This window comes from Drosophila arizonae, chromosome 4 (genome assembly GCF_054131065.1).
Source record: "Drosophila arizonae isolate 15081-1271.41 chromosome 4, UAZ_ARI_1.0, whole genome shotgun sequence".
NCBI classification, from domain to species: Eukaryota; Metazoa; Arthropoda; class Insecta; order Diptera; family Drosophilidae; genus Drosophila; species Drosophila arizonae.
The window spans coordinates 12,979,962-12,997,191 of NC_142924.1; the positions used below are offsets into that span (position 1 = coordinate 12,979,962).

Genomic DNA, 17,230 nt, shown 5'->3' on the forward strand with positions numbered 1-17,230 from the left:
CTGGTCACAGAGCCACAGCGAAAGAGTCAGAGAGAAAGTGAGAGAGGCAGAGAGATGGAAGGCAGAGAGCTGTAACTGTAACTGTATTTCGTTTGCTCGCAGCTGCACTCTAATCACATTTTGTTAGAACCGGAACCGGATACGTAATTGGTTTACTCGACTGCAGCGAGTCCGAGCGCTTAATGAAGTTGTTCCACAGCACAGCAAGAGGCAGCAGCATGGCGAGGGCGACAAAGAGGCAGAGTGGTTGAGTGGGCAATGGATTGGCAGCAAATGATTCACAAATAGCTGCAACGCATGTTTTCACATACGTGTACTTCGAGTTGTTTAATGGGGCGTGAGTGCAAAAGAAAGAAAAAGAGTCCCCGAACAAACTTTCCTAAAACGTTGTTTATTACGGCGAAGCATTGTCCAATAAAGTTAGCAAGCAGCCTTTAGGCGGGTTTAATCAACTGAGTAATACTCTGCCAACATTGTTGGCCATCTTTCTTGAAGGGAAGAGAAACTGATCTCTATATTTCATATAGCTCAACTGTGGTGAGCCTTGCTTCTAGCTAATCTACTCATGTAGAAACCGATATCTATTTCCTTAAGTAATCATCTAGTCTTCGGTAACAGCTCGAATATACTCCTTTTTCTGTTCTTTAAGCGTAACGTAATACAGCTGTGTCGGCTGAATGTAAAGCTCCTCTGGAGGCTGCCATAACACAGCCTTGACAATCCACGCAGCGAACGTAACTGCCACGAAAGTATTTCCCCTTCTATACATTTGTTTTGTGCTTTGTTGTCCTGCCCGGCACTGCCTATACAAGCCAAATAACCCTATACAAGCAAAGATATAGAAAGAGATAGAGAGTGAGAGAGAGAGAGAGAGGGGAAAGTGTACAACCCTAGCTAACATGCTGAACGGTTTTCGCTGCGTTTTTGTTTTCTACTTGGCCATAACTTTGGCTTTGTTGTTGTTGTTGCTGGCACTGCGAATGATTTAAAACTTTTCTTGTTATTTTCATCTTTAACAAGTTTTTGCCGGCACTGCATTCGCTACCACTATCAAAATGTAAGAGCCCCTCGATTGCCACTCAGGGCCACTATTTGAGCGTCCAAAGTTGTAGGCAACAAATTAATTTAATGTCAGACACAAAACTTGTCAGCTTGTGGCTTAGTCTCTGGTTTGAGGTAAAGGCCTTACGATTGGGTTACTCTAGATGCCCCAACTCACCAGCTCGCTAGCAAATGAACTGCCAATGACATAAATTCATTAAAGGCTTTAGCAAAGTTTTATGCATGGTAAAATTTAAGTATTATGCGGCAACAGTTTGATATGAGCTGCGAGCGTCCATAAAGTAGAGCTAACCCATGGGTGGCTGACATGAAAGAGTTTAGTTTTATGGCTGGCAGACACTAAAACATGGCAGCAGCAATATGGCTTAATTGCTGGGATTTACGCTGAGAACTTTTGTGCTATGGGCATATAAAAGAAACAAGAGCAGGATAAGTAGGTAGAGCAGGTAGTTAATAGGAGAAAGCTAACCTTTGCAAAATGCAAAGCAGGGATCAAGCCTTGGCATTTACTTCAGCATCTACTCATACTGATTCTCTGCTAAAACTTAATTTAAAGCACTATTATCATATGCTTTCTATATTCATTGTCATACATGTCATTTCCTCCCATTAACATTTACTTGCTATAATATCCTCTGCTTGATTCAGCGCTGTCATAAAAATCATAAATTTCACGGTAAATGTCAATGGCCAATTGTGTTGCGCACAAATTGAGCTCGCGCCAGTTGACATAATGTCGCGTGACTCATGCAAGGTCTGCCCACTGGCACACGCCCACACCGCCCACATCGTTCATACTCATCTCAGTCTCTGTTTGGCAGCTGGCAGCAAACGAAACAGAAGCAACTACTGACCGCACTCACATCGCCATTTACTGGCATTACAACCGTTTGGGCACGCTTCACCCCTCTGGCCACCTTTTATACTTAATTGCACTTGTCGGCATTTGTTTTACACTGACCCCAAAACCGGAAGAGCAGACTCCTGCCTCCTGCCTCCGCGTAACTCGAAACTCACTTCTCCCTCAATTCACAGCACATTTTATGTTTTCGAGTTGAGCAAGGCATAACATAAATTGCCCCGACTGTGTTCACCAGAGAAATAAAAACTCTACATTTTATACTTTGTAAATTTATACCCTTACTGTCTGCGCATTAAAATATATTCTTCATTTTGCAGCTTCTGAAAATAGATGTACCTACTCCTAGCATAGCTTGACCTCGATTTAGTTTCTGACATATTATGCTTGATGATCATATTTTAGAATATGATTAAGCTTTTTAGAATAATATTTGATCAAAGTATTTATTTCCATAAAGACAGACGCAGCCATAACTTTTTGGAAAACGAAATTGACAAGAAATAAGCAAATCACCATAGCTCTCTCTTCACTTCAGGGTGTTTCCTAGTCATGCACTCCCGACTAGAGCACATTTGCTGGTTATTTCTTTTTGTTTTATACAAACTCGTATTTATACGTCGTGAAAGTAAATCGTTTGTTGCCATATAAATCGTTCTGTTCTCTGGACAACAATACGTTTGTATTTTCGTTTTCATTTTCGTTTTCATTTTCGTACTGCATTGCGTGCTTGCCCGCTCGAATTTATAGCTGTCCATTTCCACGTTTGTTGAATTATTGTAAACGTAAATTGAAAATAGCAAAGCAAGAAACAAATAAATAAATATTGCAGTTGCTTGCTTCGCTTGCCCCCAAACTTGTTTCTAAATTTAGACCCCAGCTCAGCTGCCGCATCAACATGAAAACATTTGAAGTTGTTGAAACGCAAGTTAGTTGCTCTCGACTTCTAGAAATTGCAATTCAAATAAGATTGAAGTTGGCTTTGTGGCTTGTGCTTAAAAGTCGACTTGCATATTTTATCAGCTAGTCACTCTTCAGCTCCTCACTCTGCTCTGCTGCCATTATCTCTGCTCTGTGCTGTGGCACGGTTCCCCCTTATTCAAATCAAAAAGCAAATTTGGCAAAAAATCAATTCAAAAAGGTCTCCGAGCTATTTTAAATATGCATGTCATGAGTGCGTATAAATATTGTATGGCCTGAACCTGAACCTGAATCTGAATGTGAATCCTGAACCTGAACATGGCCCATGGAAAATGGGATTAAAATCAAATTGAATACATCATCGGATGGCGAAACACTTAAAACTGACAAACAAATGTAAATATTTAATAGATAGCTGCAAACGCACATTTCGTGTGGCAGGGTTGAGCCACGCTTTCCATTCCCATTTCCACTCTTTTTGTTGGCTTTGATTTCGACTCTGTTGCCAACTGACTTTGGCAACTTTAAATGGCTCAGCGTTTTGATTGAGTTCGTTGGGGCTCTTAACTGTTATAATATTCTGTGATGCTGCGAGCATATTATTATAGGGTTTATGTCAATGTGTGCCTCTTCACATTTTGCGGGCTCAATTTCGTGTGAACGACGCAGTTCAGGTAATTTCCCGTGCTGTGAGCAACGGAAATTTTAGCAGCCATTTTGTCGCTGTCATTCCAAATGACATTTTATTTATGTGCGCTCATAATTCAACTGTAAATGTCGCTCGCACACACACACGCACACACGCACACACACGCACACACATGCACACAAACCGACACATTAGCCGCGACGTTGCCGCGACAGCCAAGTGCCGCTAGTTTCCGTTTCCGGCGTAAAGCTGCCAGCCAGCCTTGCAAAATTAACAACAATGGCGGTGATAAAGACGCCGTCGCATTGTGTGTATGTATGTGTGTGTGTGTGTGCGTGTGGCTTTTGTGGCTTTAAGTAGCAAAATGTGCATGGCCCTCTGGCTGCCTGCGTTCCGTTCGCTCCGCCAACCATTTAGTTGCTGATTTTCTTACACTTTTTAGCGTTGCCCTCGTCGCTAGTTTGCCAACATTTTACGGCGGGGTTTTTGTTGTACGTGCCCAGTGCACTTGGCTGACTTACGACCGTATGTGGGTGTACATCTCTCCCCACTTGCGTGTGTGTGTGTGTGGCATTGTACTTAGGGGAGCGGTTAGCTCCGCCATCCGCAGTGGATTTATGTAGTCTTGGCGCGCACTTTCGACCCGACTTGGGCCAATTGAAATGTCACGTTGTGCAATGAATGCAAACGTAATGATGCGGTTAATGTTGTGCAAGCTACGGAAACGAAACCCATTTCGAATTACGAAACACATATACATACGAATGAACACAGTTTGAATGCAGCATTAGCAAAGGGGCGGCAACAATTTTCTTAAATAAGTGGAAATTAAAAACTATATTGTTACCTTTATATATTCTTTGTATATAAATTTCATAATAAATTTCATAAATTTCTTAAAATTAATCTTATTATTAATACATATTTTATTTTTTTAAATTTAACTTATATTTTATTATTATTATTACTATTTATTATTTACATCAGTCGCTTTAATTCCATTTGCATTAATGTAAACCCTAATTAAACTCAACTCATTCATTAAGCATTCAATTCATATTTAAAACTAATTATAAACTTGATTCTAATTCCAATCGAAATTATTCAATGTTCTAAACTCTGTAAACAGTATTTTAATAATTCATGCTATTATTTATGCTCATTAGGCTAAATTGCAAATATTTTCACTAGCCACAAAAGCGCTATTCATAATTGAAACAGTCATTAGCTGCAAACAAAATCAAAAATCGAATTGAAATTTATGTTCATTTTTGCATTTCGACAGTGAACAAAAACTTTTGCCATTTCGCACCCACACACACACACACAAACATATATCTCTTTAGATGATATCCATTATAGTTATTTGGTGTCTGCATGGTTAAATCCATAGGATAGAGCAGAGCTTTTGGCTGTCTCGTTCGGTTAGCTGAAAATGTGTTATTGATGTTCGCTCATGTGAATTGAAAGCATTTCCAAATGTCAATGCTGCACGGTTTATGTCATGCGATGCACTTTTGCAATGGCTGCAACTATTTGACGCCATATATATCAATTGAATTTATTTGTATTTCTCTTCCTCCTTTTTTTTTATTTGTATCTCAGTCTCTTTCATATTTCATTAATGCGCACGATTGCGCTTTATTTGAGTGGAGCATAGTATTTTGGTTTTTGCTCTTTTCTCTGCTAAATTTATTGGCGAACTATGCCAGCTGCACGTACATTGAAAATCCAAAATCGAGACCTGTTCACCAACTATTTGCATCTTCACTTTCATTATGCTGCATGTTCGTGGCTGTGAGAAGACTTGTGGCAATGAACTTTGGCCAATTCAGGCGAGTTCTGGTTGCTTTGATTCTCGTATCAATTGCATCTCAACTGGGAGCTAAGCTGTCAAACTAGTTTGCTGAACGAAACCGAAATGAAGCTGGTTTACAAAGGGGGTGGGTGCGGCTGTTGCGGTGTTGCGGTGTTGCGGCTCCTTGTGGTACGTGTTGCATGCCACATGTGGAACGCAATATCATGGCAAGCTTAAGAGCAGTTCTTAAAGAGCCACAGGCAGCAGCTTAAGCTTGCGACAATTGCTTAGAGCACGATGTAAGATATTCAGATATTCTCATAATATATACTATATAAATGTATACAAATGTTCTATACCCTCTCGATATGGCCGCTGGGCAAATGCATATAAATGAGGATTACAGATATATTTAGGCATGCGGGCGTGTATAAGGATTTGGTAGGGCGTAGCTAGGCACAAGCGAAACAATCAAATGCCAGGCAAATGCTTAAAGTGAACATGCAAAGAGAAAATAGACACAGAAACTGTGCTAAGCATCTACACAAACACACACGCACATCCAATACACACACACACTCATAGCATTATGCAGAAGCAGACAATAGATTGCCTTGGGTTTGCTATTCATTCATTTGCCTCGATGTCCTTTGCATGTGTGCCTACGGGGGCGTATACGTAACGGCACGGTCGCTGCCTCCATTCGAACTGGCAACTGGCTTTGTTCAACATGACAAAGACATGACAGCAGACGCGGCTCAGAAAAAATTGCGCTTTTTGTAATGCTTTTAATGCTCTGGCTAAAATTTCGCTTGGATTGATTTATGACAAGCCATTGGACCGGGCCGTGTGAGTGAGTGTGTGGATGGCTTCCATGGATCCAAATCAATGGGCTGCCTTAAAGGTCGCAGCGAGTGCGGCATTAATGGCAATGTAATTGCGGCAAGTTATGAACGCCAAGCACAAGCTCAAAATGTCTTGGGCGTTCAGTCGTTTATCGACTCATTTATCGATATCATTTACCGATTTCGATGGCTATTTCGATAAGAATTCATCAACTTCGATAACTGTTTATCGACTTCCGTCAGACTCAGAGAAGCCCTGATATACTTACATAAATATATACATATGAGTTAAGGCAGATGCATGACAAAAGCTGACTGCTATAAAATTCGTTAGATGGTACACTTTTGAAACTTGTGATCATCATTTGCTTGCTAAATAAAAGGAATAGCCTTATGAATGCTTATGAAACTGTGATAAACTCTTCTAGTGAATGTTACAAAAACAAAACCTGAAACTTGAGCTAAGACAACTGCATGACAAAAGCTGAATGCTACAAGACTCCATGTAAGGTACATCAAAGTCGAAGGCTAAATAATCTGAAGCTTATGTAAATATAGATCCTCATTGCATACGAAATAGAAAATATAATCAAATCATTCACATAAATATATATTATCTTAGTTTAGGTTTTCAAGCAAAAGCTAAATGCAATGACACTGCATGACAAAAACTGAATGATATGACACTCTATGTATGGTACATCTATGAAACTTGTGATCATCATTTGCTTGCTAAATAAAAGGAATAGCCAATAAGTCTTATGATTATGAATGATTATGAAACTGTGATAAACTCTTCTAGTGAATGTTACAAAAACAAAACCTGAAACTTGAGTTAAGACAGCTGCATGACAAAAGCTGAATGCTACAAGACTCGATATAAGGTACATAAAAGTCAAAAGTTAAATAATCTGAAGCTTATGTAAATATAGATCCTCATTGCATACGAAATAGAAAATATAATCAAATCATTCACAAAATATATATTATCTTAGTTTAGGTTTTCAAGCGAATTTATGGCAAAAGCTAAATGCAATGACACTACATGACAAAAGCTGAATGATATGACACTCTATGGTATGGTACATCTATGAAACTTGTGATCATAGTTTGCTGGCTAAATAAAAGGCATAGCCTTATGAATAATTATGAAACTGTGCTAAACTCTTCAAGTGAATGTTACAGAAACAACACCTGAAACTTGAGTTAAGACAGCTGCATGACAAAAGCTGAATGCTACAAGACTCGATGTAAGGTACATCAAAGTCAAAGGCTAAATAATCTGAAGCTGATGTAAATATTGATCCTCATTGTATACGAAATAGAAAACATAATCAAATCATTCACAGAAATGTATATTAATCTTAGTTTAGGTTTTCAAGCGAATATATGGCAAAAGCTAAATGCAATGACACTGCATGACAAAAGCTGAATGATATGACACTCTATGTATGGTACATCTATGAAACTTGTGATCATAGTTTGCTGGCTAAGTAAAAGGCATAGCCTTATGAATAATTATGAAACTGTGCTAAACTCTTCAAGTGAATGTTACAGAAACAACACCTGAAACTTGAGTTAAGACAGCTGCATGACAAAAGCTGAATGCTACAAGACTCGATGTAAGGTACATCAAAGTCAAAGGCTAAATAATCTGAACCTGATGTAAATATTGATCCTCATTGTATACGAAATAGAAAACATAATCAAATCATTCACAGAAATGTATATTAATCTTAGTTTAGGTTTTCAAGCGAATATATGGCAAAAGCTAAATGCAATGACACTGCATGACAAAAGCTGAATGATATGACACTCTATGTATGGTACATCTATGAAACTTGTGATCATAGTTTGCTGGCTAAGTAAAAGGCATAGCCTTATGAATAATTATGAAACTGTGCTAAACTCTTCAAGTGAATGTTACAGAAACAACACCTGAAACTTGAGTTAAGACAGCTGCATGACAAAAGCTGAATGCTACAAGACTCGATGTAAGGTACATCAAAGTCAAAGGCTAAATAATCTGAAGCTTATGTAAATATTGATCCTCATTGTATACGAAATAGAAAATATAATCAAATCATTCACAGAAATGTATATTATCTTAGTTTAGGTTTTCAAGCGAATTTATGGCAAAAGCTAAATGCAATGTTACTGCATGACAAAAGCTGAATGATATGACACTCTATGTATGGTACATCTATGAAACTTGTGATCATAGTTTGCTGGCTAAATAAAAGGCATAGCCTTATGAATAATTATGAAACTGTGCCAAACTCTTCAAGTGAATGTTACAGAAACAACACCTGAAACTTGAGTTAAGACAGCTGCATGACAAAAGCTGAATGCTACAAGACTCGATGTAAGGTACATCAAAGTCAAAGGCTAAATAATCTGAAGCTGATGTAAATATTGATCCTCATTGTATACGAAATAGAAAACATAATCAAATCATTCACAGAAATGTATATTATCTTAGTTTAGGTTTTCAAACGAATTTATGGCAAAAGCTTAATTCAATGAGACTGCATGACAAAAGCTGAATGCTATGGCACTCTATGGATGGTACATCTATGAAACTTGTGATCATAATTTGCTTGCTAAATGAAAGGCATAGCCATATGAATGAATATTAAACCGTGCTACGCTCTTCCAGTGAATGTTACACAAACAAAACTTGAAACTTGAGAGACAGCTGCATGACAAAAGCTGAATGCTACAAGACTAGAATAAGGTACATCAAAGTCGAAGGCTAAATAATCTGAAGCTGATGTAAATATTGATCCTCATTGCTTACGGAATAGAAAACATAATCAAATCATACACCGAATTATGTCCTCAGCGACTATATGGAAAAACTAAATGCTCTAAGACTGCATGACAGAAGCTGAATGCTATGAAACTTGTGGAAATCTGACTCTGAAACTGTAAGCCAAATCAGTCACTGTGCAGTATTTGGCCGCGGTTCTTATTGGGCACAGCAAAAGCAAAAAGCGCAAGCCTTGCTGGTGAGCTTGGCAAACGGCAATGCCGTTTTGGCCAAAACAAAGGATACTTGGCTCAATCAGCGAACAAACTGCAAGTTTCTCTATAATCAGCCCTGAGAATTCACTCTTCTCTTCACACACTACGTGCTGAAATTGAAAATACCTTGGGTTAGTGAATAACTCTTTATGCTTTGCAAAGTTCTGCAGAGTGGGGGATATTCATTCATTTTGTTTTGTTTTGTTTTGTTTGTGCTGTTGCTGTTCAACACTCATTTGCATAAAGAAAACTTGCTAATAATGGCAACTAAGTTGCCTGCTGATACACTCAAAACACACGCACACATACACACACACACAAGGACATACTAATACATATATGTCGGAGATGACAGTATTATTCGAATAGAATATCTTATCGATATATCGGTTCATGCATAGTATTGGGTAATATTGATAGAGTGAGATGTTAATTAACACTAATATCGAGTGTGGTCCTGACGAGGTTGCCAGTTGGTTACGATAGATGTAATCGAACGTACTAGTGAAAATCGGACAGTTGATTAGCAAGAGGAAGAAGGGCAACAGTGCAGGAACACGCTGCACTCCACAAAATTATCTAATCTGCAGAAATATCCGACATCAGAAGTGGGATCAACTTTTCGCTTACAAATATGGCTTAACATGTACGGGCACTAGTGGAGAATCAACATCTGAATTGTGTGGAGTGAAATTGTGTGACTGAAATATGTGTGGCAGATGAACCGAAGATAAGTATGCCGTTCCAAGGTTAAATCTTTCCAATTACATTTGACTGTGGTGAATTAAAGATAGATTTACATAAAAGCTAAGTAAAAAAAAAAGTGGATAAATAATGCTAAAGTAGTCAGGTTTAAAATGTGTGATTTTGTACTGGTTAATAATTGCAAGAGACATCAGACAAAGTTAAATTCTATGTTTCGAGGGTATCTTTTAAATAACTGAAATTTCAGAAAACGAGAGATATGTATGTCGATAAACCTAAAGAATAAGAGACAGTATAACAGAATGCGATTCGACAAATATAAGTCAAAAATTGTAAGATTTAAGGTTGGCGATTATGCACTGCTCAAGAATGAGGAAAGACACCAAACTAAATTAGATCCCAAATTTTAAAGGTGCGTTCTTAGTGACAGAGGTTCTCGATGGAGACCGTTATGAGTCGTTGAGTGTATGCCGGCGGAGGGGATTCCCATTGAGTTGGAAATGTGTAGAGACGGCGTTGAAAGAGACGTCAATGAAGGCGTTGAAAGAGACGTCAATGAGGGCGTTGAAAGAGACGTCAGTGACATGTTAGTGGAGTCTAACATGTGAGATATCAGACACTATGCCGAGGAATCTTGCTGATATGTGACTTAACTACTAAAGCTATTAGGGACACGAGTTAATGTGTTATCCTATTGAGTCGCTGGTAGGCACGTATAGTAAGATTTTGAGTGGGCTGTTGTCCTGATGATCTAAGATAACCGCACATAACTAGTGGAAATCCTTTTGCTACCGGATACATCACGAAAATAATTGTTCTATCTTAGAGACACTGTCAATTGAATGACCTACTTGAGAAAATTGAAATTAACTGGATTTTGATTCAAAGTAATAGGTTTGGATTTATTTGTCTTTTAAGTTGAGCTATGCATATTGCTGTTTAGTTTATCTTATTAGTCTTTAATTTGTAGCACACGAGGACGTGTGAACGTCAGAATGGCCGTGTCGGAGATGACAGTATTATTCGAATAGAATATCTTATCGATATATCGGTTCATGCATAGTATTGGGTAATATTGATAGAGTGAGATGTTAATTAACACTAATATCGAGTGTGGTCCTGACGAGGTTGCCAGTTGGTTACGATAGATGTAATCGAACGTACTAGTGAAAATCGGACAGTTGATTAGCAAGAGGAAGAAGGGCAACAGTGCAGGAACACGCTGCACTCCACAAAATTATCTAATCTGCAGAAATATCCGACATATATAACATTAGAATCACACAGCAGCTGGCAACAGCAAGTTTTGCATAGCTTAGATGAAGTTTTTGATTGAGTTTCAGCTATGCCGCCTAATACATGGCCGCTCTCAAGGGATTTTCCCAAGGTGTTTTTCCTAAGCGTGTTTTCATCTCTCGCTCATTATGTTCGCCTGGCTGTCGGCAAAGTTTTCGGCACTCAATCTCCGTCATAATTATCGCAGCAAAACATTTGCTTTTGCTTTTTTCACTTCTCTCATTTTCCGCAGGACCTTTTTGTGCATGTTCAAAGTTACTTTAAAATATATGCAAATGACAAACTGGGCGCCAAATTGTGACATCTGCAAATTCTTGCGACCAATTACACAAAAATTAATTTGCTGGTTGCCCAGCAAAAAAAAAAAAAATAATAAAAAAGTAAATATAGCACGAGATCCCTAATATTCCAAAATGAAAATGTGGCTGCTTAATTTATGTCATTTCATTGACCGAACGGCATTTGCATTGAAAATATGCAAATTAGTGAATCCCCGACTCAACAGTTGCCACGCCCAGCTGCCTCGTCAGGCTGTAAAACTTTACGCCTGATTTCAAATGCAAAAACACAGCTACAACTTTTGGTTTCTAACTTTCGTCCGACAACTGCAACAAACAACAACCATGACTTGCCATGGATTGTCTGAAAATGCTCTCGATCTCATTATATATATAGTGGAGCGTTACCTAAGCATGAACGATGATGAGCTATGAACTAAGTTAAGCTTTGTTTGATTTGGCCAGTCAAGCGCTACAGGCCGTCGATATACCAACAGTAGCCAAGAGCCACAACCATCTTTCCAATCAAACAATTTAGCATGAGCATTAGTCAGAAAAAATCGTTAAAAACTTATTAAAATACGCTACAAGAGATGGGTATACTGAAAGCGAGCAGGTAAATTCAACACCGTAGATTGACAGAACTTTTTTGTTTTACGAGGTTTTCGTTCTGATGGCTATCAATGTGCATAAATATATGTGGATAAGTTGTATTTCAGATAGATTTATTGGCAAGAGAGAAAAGAGTGTGATCCTTGAGGATAGAAACTTGGGATAGTATATAAGGATATATGCATATATACTTATATATCTATATATGTACATGTATGCCTGGTGAGGGTATACACTTTTCGAACAATTTTGGATAGATATTATTTAACATTTCATACTCGACATCTACTAATACTACTGATTCGACTTCATTGGGCGCAATAGCGTTTTGCAAAGTGTCGGAAAATGTTGTTTGCCTTTGTGCTGCTCTTGTTGGTGGCAGAGATTCACTCGGCCATTCAATCGCGGTTCACAAATATTGAGTGCAAGATGCTAGATCCATCCTATGCCGTCTATGAGCAATGTAAACTGAAAGTTCTTGGTCGTGGTATCGTTGGATTGAATGTAAAAGCGACCCTGAAGAAGGGCCCCTTCAATAATGCCAAGGTACGTTGCTTGAGCTAATGGAAACCAGCTGACTTTTTAAATTCAAAGATCAATATGAGCCTTTGGCGGAAATTTAATGGCTACCATCCCTTTCTTGTGAATTCCACCTTTGATTTCTGCAAGTATATGGACAAGTCAACCAGGAAAATGTCATATGAGAAAGTGCTTATGGATTACTTAAATAAAAACTCGAACTTGAATCATTCTTGCCCTTACGAAGTAAGTTCATATTTTGAAAAGATATTTCACTTGATTGATATGTGTCTTTTCCAGGATAGTATAATTATAAAAAACCTGGTCTTCGACGCCAACTTTTTCAAGTTTCTCCCATGGCCACCAGGCAACTATATGTTCCAGCTTATGGCAGCTACCGATAACGACTGGAAAACAGTCGTTAACGTACACTTCATCAATACTGAAATCAATGACTGAAACAAGTACATTGAATAAATATCTTGTGAATTGTTAAAGCAACAAAAAATGCAAATTGAATTACATCAATTTAATAGTATTATGTAGACTTTTTAGTATACTCATATATGCTTATAGAACGAGTAATTTAAATCGTGTGACCACATTTGTCTTGTAGTTAATTACATCAGTTGAACAAATCAGAATTCGCAATGAAACGATAGATTTACGAGTAAATATTATGAAATATTCGATTCTAAATCCATTAGGGTATACGAAATATGAGAAAAATGAATGGAAATGAGCGATTGTTAGACATTATAGAGCATTGATAATATCTTCTATTTCTGTACTACCTTGGTTAGGTACTACAGCTACAGACCATTATTTGATATGATGCTTTGGCCTTCACGAAATAAATTCCAATTAGAGGCTACATCACTGATTTGTAAACTTCGTGGAGCGCACATAATGTAGTTCAATTTACATTTGTGCATCGAGTTTAATTAGTGCAAGAGAGGCCACAAAATGCGTTGCCCGAATGCATAGTTGATTACGCTCGATTCGATTTGGGGCCTGACAGCCGCAAATTAGCATTTTGATCTAGTTCCGTGCCAAATGTGTTTGAGAGCTCGTTTTTGCTGCCATTAAATGCGGTCAGTGCTAATTATGCCGAATTGCGAGTCTGAAATCCTCTCTCAAATGTAATATTATCCGAAAGTTTGTCCAGAGCAAGAATATATTCTCTCATATCTGAATGAACGATAAAGGGAGAGCTTTTTGATTAAGTTGTTACGGTTGAGCAATTAACTATTAACGTCATTGGCGTGAAGATGGTTGTAATTAAGATAAATTGTGAAACCATATAATAAAGCTACTAGATCTAAATGGTAATTTATGCATGAGTTATTAGGATATATTTGCGAAAGGTTCAAGAATTAATGAAAGCAGATAGAAATTATATTGAAATTATATTGAAATTATACAGTGACGAGCAAAACTGTAACACGAATTCATTGTTGCAACTTTAAGAGTCTGTATTTTTGCTTCTACTATATGGATGTTTAAGATCTTAATTTTATTTTGTTAGTATGGTATTTAGCTGTCTTACCTGAAAATTTGACATCATTCGGTTGACTGGAATAATTATAAGAAATAAAAATTTAAAGAAAGTCAAATGTTACAGTTTTGCACCTGGGTCATTTTTCAACAAATGTATTTATGAAATAAAAATTTAGATTCTGCATGGATTTTCTAATTTTAATTGCGCAAAAAAGTAGGCAACGAAATCTTACAACACTTTATCAGACTCAGGTCTAACAGCGGGAGAAAAACGGAGCTCAGCTTGTCATTTTATCAAGTATTGACATGCACAAGCGGAACAATCTTTCCAATCAAATGGTTAATAAAAACAAATTATGTGATTTTGATATATTGTAAAAAATATATCCACCTCTTTAGGGTATACTAAGATGAAAGTTACTGCCTCCCCATCAAAAATGTATATATTCTTATCTCATTATCATCATGATGTTATATGAGTGAAGTCTTTTAACATTGTAAAGAATCTAAATTATTTGTGACTCTGTTGTCTTCTGATTTTGAGGATATGATTACAGTATTAAAAGTGTTAGATTTATAGGGTAGATATTGTAGGGTATTCTCAAGTTTAATAATCCCGTTCAGTTTGTACAAATATGTCAATTCAGATAAATATGTCTATATCGAAATTGAGTGTTCCATTCCAGTTAAAGATTCGCTTCCGACTGAATGTGACAATGTGGCTCCAATTTGTAATTCTCTTATTGGTGAAAAACGCTTTTTCGTTGGAAGTGACCCGCTTCACGAACGTCGAGTGCGAGATGTTGGATCCATCATATGCTACCTTCGAGCAGTGTGAACTTAAAATACTTGGTCGTGGGATCATTGGCTTGAACATATATGCTAAACTGAACAAAGGACCCTTTAACAATGCCAAGGTAGCTAATGCCAATAAGATAATTTTGGGTCTAGCTAATTGAAACTTTCTTTTAGATTAATATCAGTCTTTGGCGAAAGTTTAATGGTTATCGTCCATTTATTTTTAATAAGACATTCGATTTTTGTAACTATATGAAAAACCCAAATGGGAAATTGTCATTTGAAAAAATATTTCTGGACAGCATCTTTACTAACTCAAACTTAAATCACTCCTGTCCATTTGATGTGAGCCAAAATGTGTGAGATAAATGATTTTGATTGATAGATTTAAATTTTTTTTTTTTTTTTACAGAATGCTATAATTGTAAAAGACTTGATAATTCAGGCAGATTTCTTTAAGTTTATGCCATTGCCTACTGGCCAGTATAAATTTCAATTGATGGCAGCAACTGACAAGCAGTGGAAGACAATTGTCAAAGCATTCTTTACATTTTCAGAGGAACAATTAAAGATTTGAAAGTATGTATATGAAATATATTTAATAAATAAAAACGATCTGCTTATAGTGGTTGTTTATTGTATAGAGCTTTTACGCACCCAAAATCAAAACTTTAGCTGGAAATACTTTATGGATATAAAGCTCTTCAATTTGAGTGCGCACAAGAGTAGGCAATAAAATCAAAATGCGATTAATTCCAGCTATGTAAATAAATGTTAATATTTCATTTTGTTATTTATTTGCTACATGGATTTAACTATATAAATATACAAATTAGATCAGAAATGTTTCATGAAAATTTATTTAAGCAGAATGAGTATATGTGACTGATATTTGTATATATATTCAGGAATCTCAGCCTAACGTAATCGCCTATTGTAATACAATCATAAGACCTTTTGTTATTTAAGTTGTTATGTTTTATATTCATTTATATTAATCCATGTGAATGCAGATCAGGTGTAAATAAGCTCAATATTCAATAGAGGTTACATAGTGTTTCAGTTTGGCTCTTATTTTCAAAATTGGTTTGTAATCTTTAAGTTGAATCAATGTTAATCTTTCATAATTTACTGCTTTTATATAAGTTTAATTGCATAAATTATGCTAGTCATTGGCATAACAATCTTGATCGTTATTCCAATGGTCCAGTGATTATGGATATTCACGCAGTGTAGTGGGCATATTGGCTAGCAGTATGGCCGATTGGCTATTCGCAGGTCTGGTCTTTATGTAATATATATTTCGATAATTATCGGGTATCGCCTATTGGAGGCTAGGCAGCTGGCATGCCTATTGGCCTATTGGCTACTGAGCTGATTTGGCTACTGATGATTTGTTTTTCATATTGTCATATTGCCTATCCAACTTTAGGGTTGTTATAACATTAATTTTCAATTTATTTAAATTCGTTTTAACGGGGGCTCATTTGAACAGTCGTTAATGGGCTTCGCAACCTGTCGCACAATGAGGCTTCCGTTCGCAATTCTCCTTTTGGTAACTAGTGCTCTAACTGCTGATATGTCCCGTTTTACCAATATCGAGTGTGAATCGTTGGATCCATCGAGATTGGCATTCCAGCAATGCAATCTCAAAATGCTTGGTCGTGGCATCGTCGGTTTGAACATATATGCGTCATTGAAGAATCAACCTTGGGACAATGCGAAGGTAAGCTGTGTGTGCTTCTTATAGATATAAAGTACGTATTTAGTATATGAATAATGTTTGTTTTAAGGTTTCTATCAGTCTTTGGCGCAAATTCAACGGATATCACCCATTCCTTGTCAATTCAACTTTTGACCTATGCAAATTAATGGCGAAGCCGACACAAAAAATGTCATTTGCAAAAATATTTATGAGCTACATGTTGGAAACCTCAAACTTAAATCACTCGTGCCCATACGAAGTAAGTAATTTTCGTTGAATACCTTATGACATATTAAATTGAATCTATTTCAGAATGAAATAATTGTGCGCAACATGATATTCAAAGAGGAGTATATGAAGTTTGCCCCATTGCCACATGGTCACTATAAGTTTCAGTTTATGGCTGCCACCAACAACGAATGGAAGGTTATTATTAATGCACATATATTACATACAACATCGTAAATAAAGTGTGAGCGATCAATACTATAAATTCAAATATATGCAAGATATAAAAATAAGTATTTTTTCTAAATTAAAATTTAATTCATATTTAATTGGTATTGAACTGTTGAAGATTTAGTTAATGTGAATTTAATATTAATATGAATTAATATGAAATATGAGAGCAGATTTCACAATCTAAAACTGACATA

The 17,230-nt window shown here is 36.8% G+C and overlaps 3 protein-coding genes across 8 annotated transcripts; all 3 read left to right on the top strand.

Moving 5' to 3' along the window:
• Positions 1 to 9,483: 9,483 nt before the first annotated feature.
• Positions 9,484 to 14,259, top strand: LOC108612315 (uncharacterized). Of its 5 annotated transcripts, none has more exons than XM_089468991.1 (4): positions 9,484 to 12,056; positions 12,160 to 12,598; positions 12,647 to 12,817; positions 12,872 to 14,259. In XM_089468991.1, the coding sequence occupies exons 2-4, from the start codon at positions 12,398 to 12,400 to the stop codon at positions 13,028 to 13,030; spliced, it is 531 nt and encodes a 176-aa protein (XP_089325117.1). In that variant the 5' UTR covers positions 9,484 to 12,056; positions 12,160 to 12,397; the 3' UTR covers positions 13,031 to 14,259. The 5 variants fall into 5 exon arrangements, with proteins under 5 accessions (XP_089325117.1, XP_089325119.1, XP_089325115.1 ...); XM_089468993.1 differs by having other exon boundaries at positions 12,377 to 12,598; XM_089468989.1 differs by having other exon boundaries at positions 9,484 to 11,253; positions 12,377 to 12,598.
• LOC108612316 (uncharacterized) lies at positions 12,905 to 16,498 on the top strand. 2 transcript variants are annotated; one of them, XR_016270092.1, is made up of 5 exons: positions 14,401 to 14,988; positions 15,044 to 15,214; positions 15,282 to 15,448; positions 15,514 to 15,632; positions 16,365 to 16,498. XR_016270092.1 is itself a non-coding variant. In XM_018005194.2 (4 exons), exons 2-4 carry the CDS (start codon positions 14,788 to 14,790, stop codon positions 15,444 to 15,446), a joined length of 537 nt encoding a protein of 178 aa, XP_017860683.2. In that variant the 5' UTR covers positions 12,905 to 13,035; positions 14,758 to 14,787. The 2 variants fall into 2 exon arrangements, 1 of the variants encoding a protein (XP_017860683.2); XM_018005194.2 differs by lacking the exons at positions 15,514 to 15,632; positions 16,365 to 16,498 and adding an exon at positions 12,905 to 13,035 and having other exon boundaries at positions 14,758 to 14,988; positions 15,282 to 15,446.
• Positions 16,371 to 17,039, top strand: LOC149269147 (uncharacterized). The gene is made up of 3 exons (XM_089468995.1): positions 16,371 to 16,595; positions 16,663 to 16,833; positions 16,887 to 17,039. The coding sequence occupies exons 1-3, from the start codon at positions 16,371 to 16,373 to the stop codon at positions 17,037 to 17,039; spliced, it is 549 nt and encodes a 182-aa protein (XP_089325121.1).
• Positions 17,040 to 17,230: the final 191 nt, after the last annotated feature.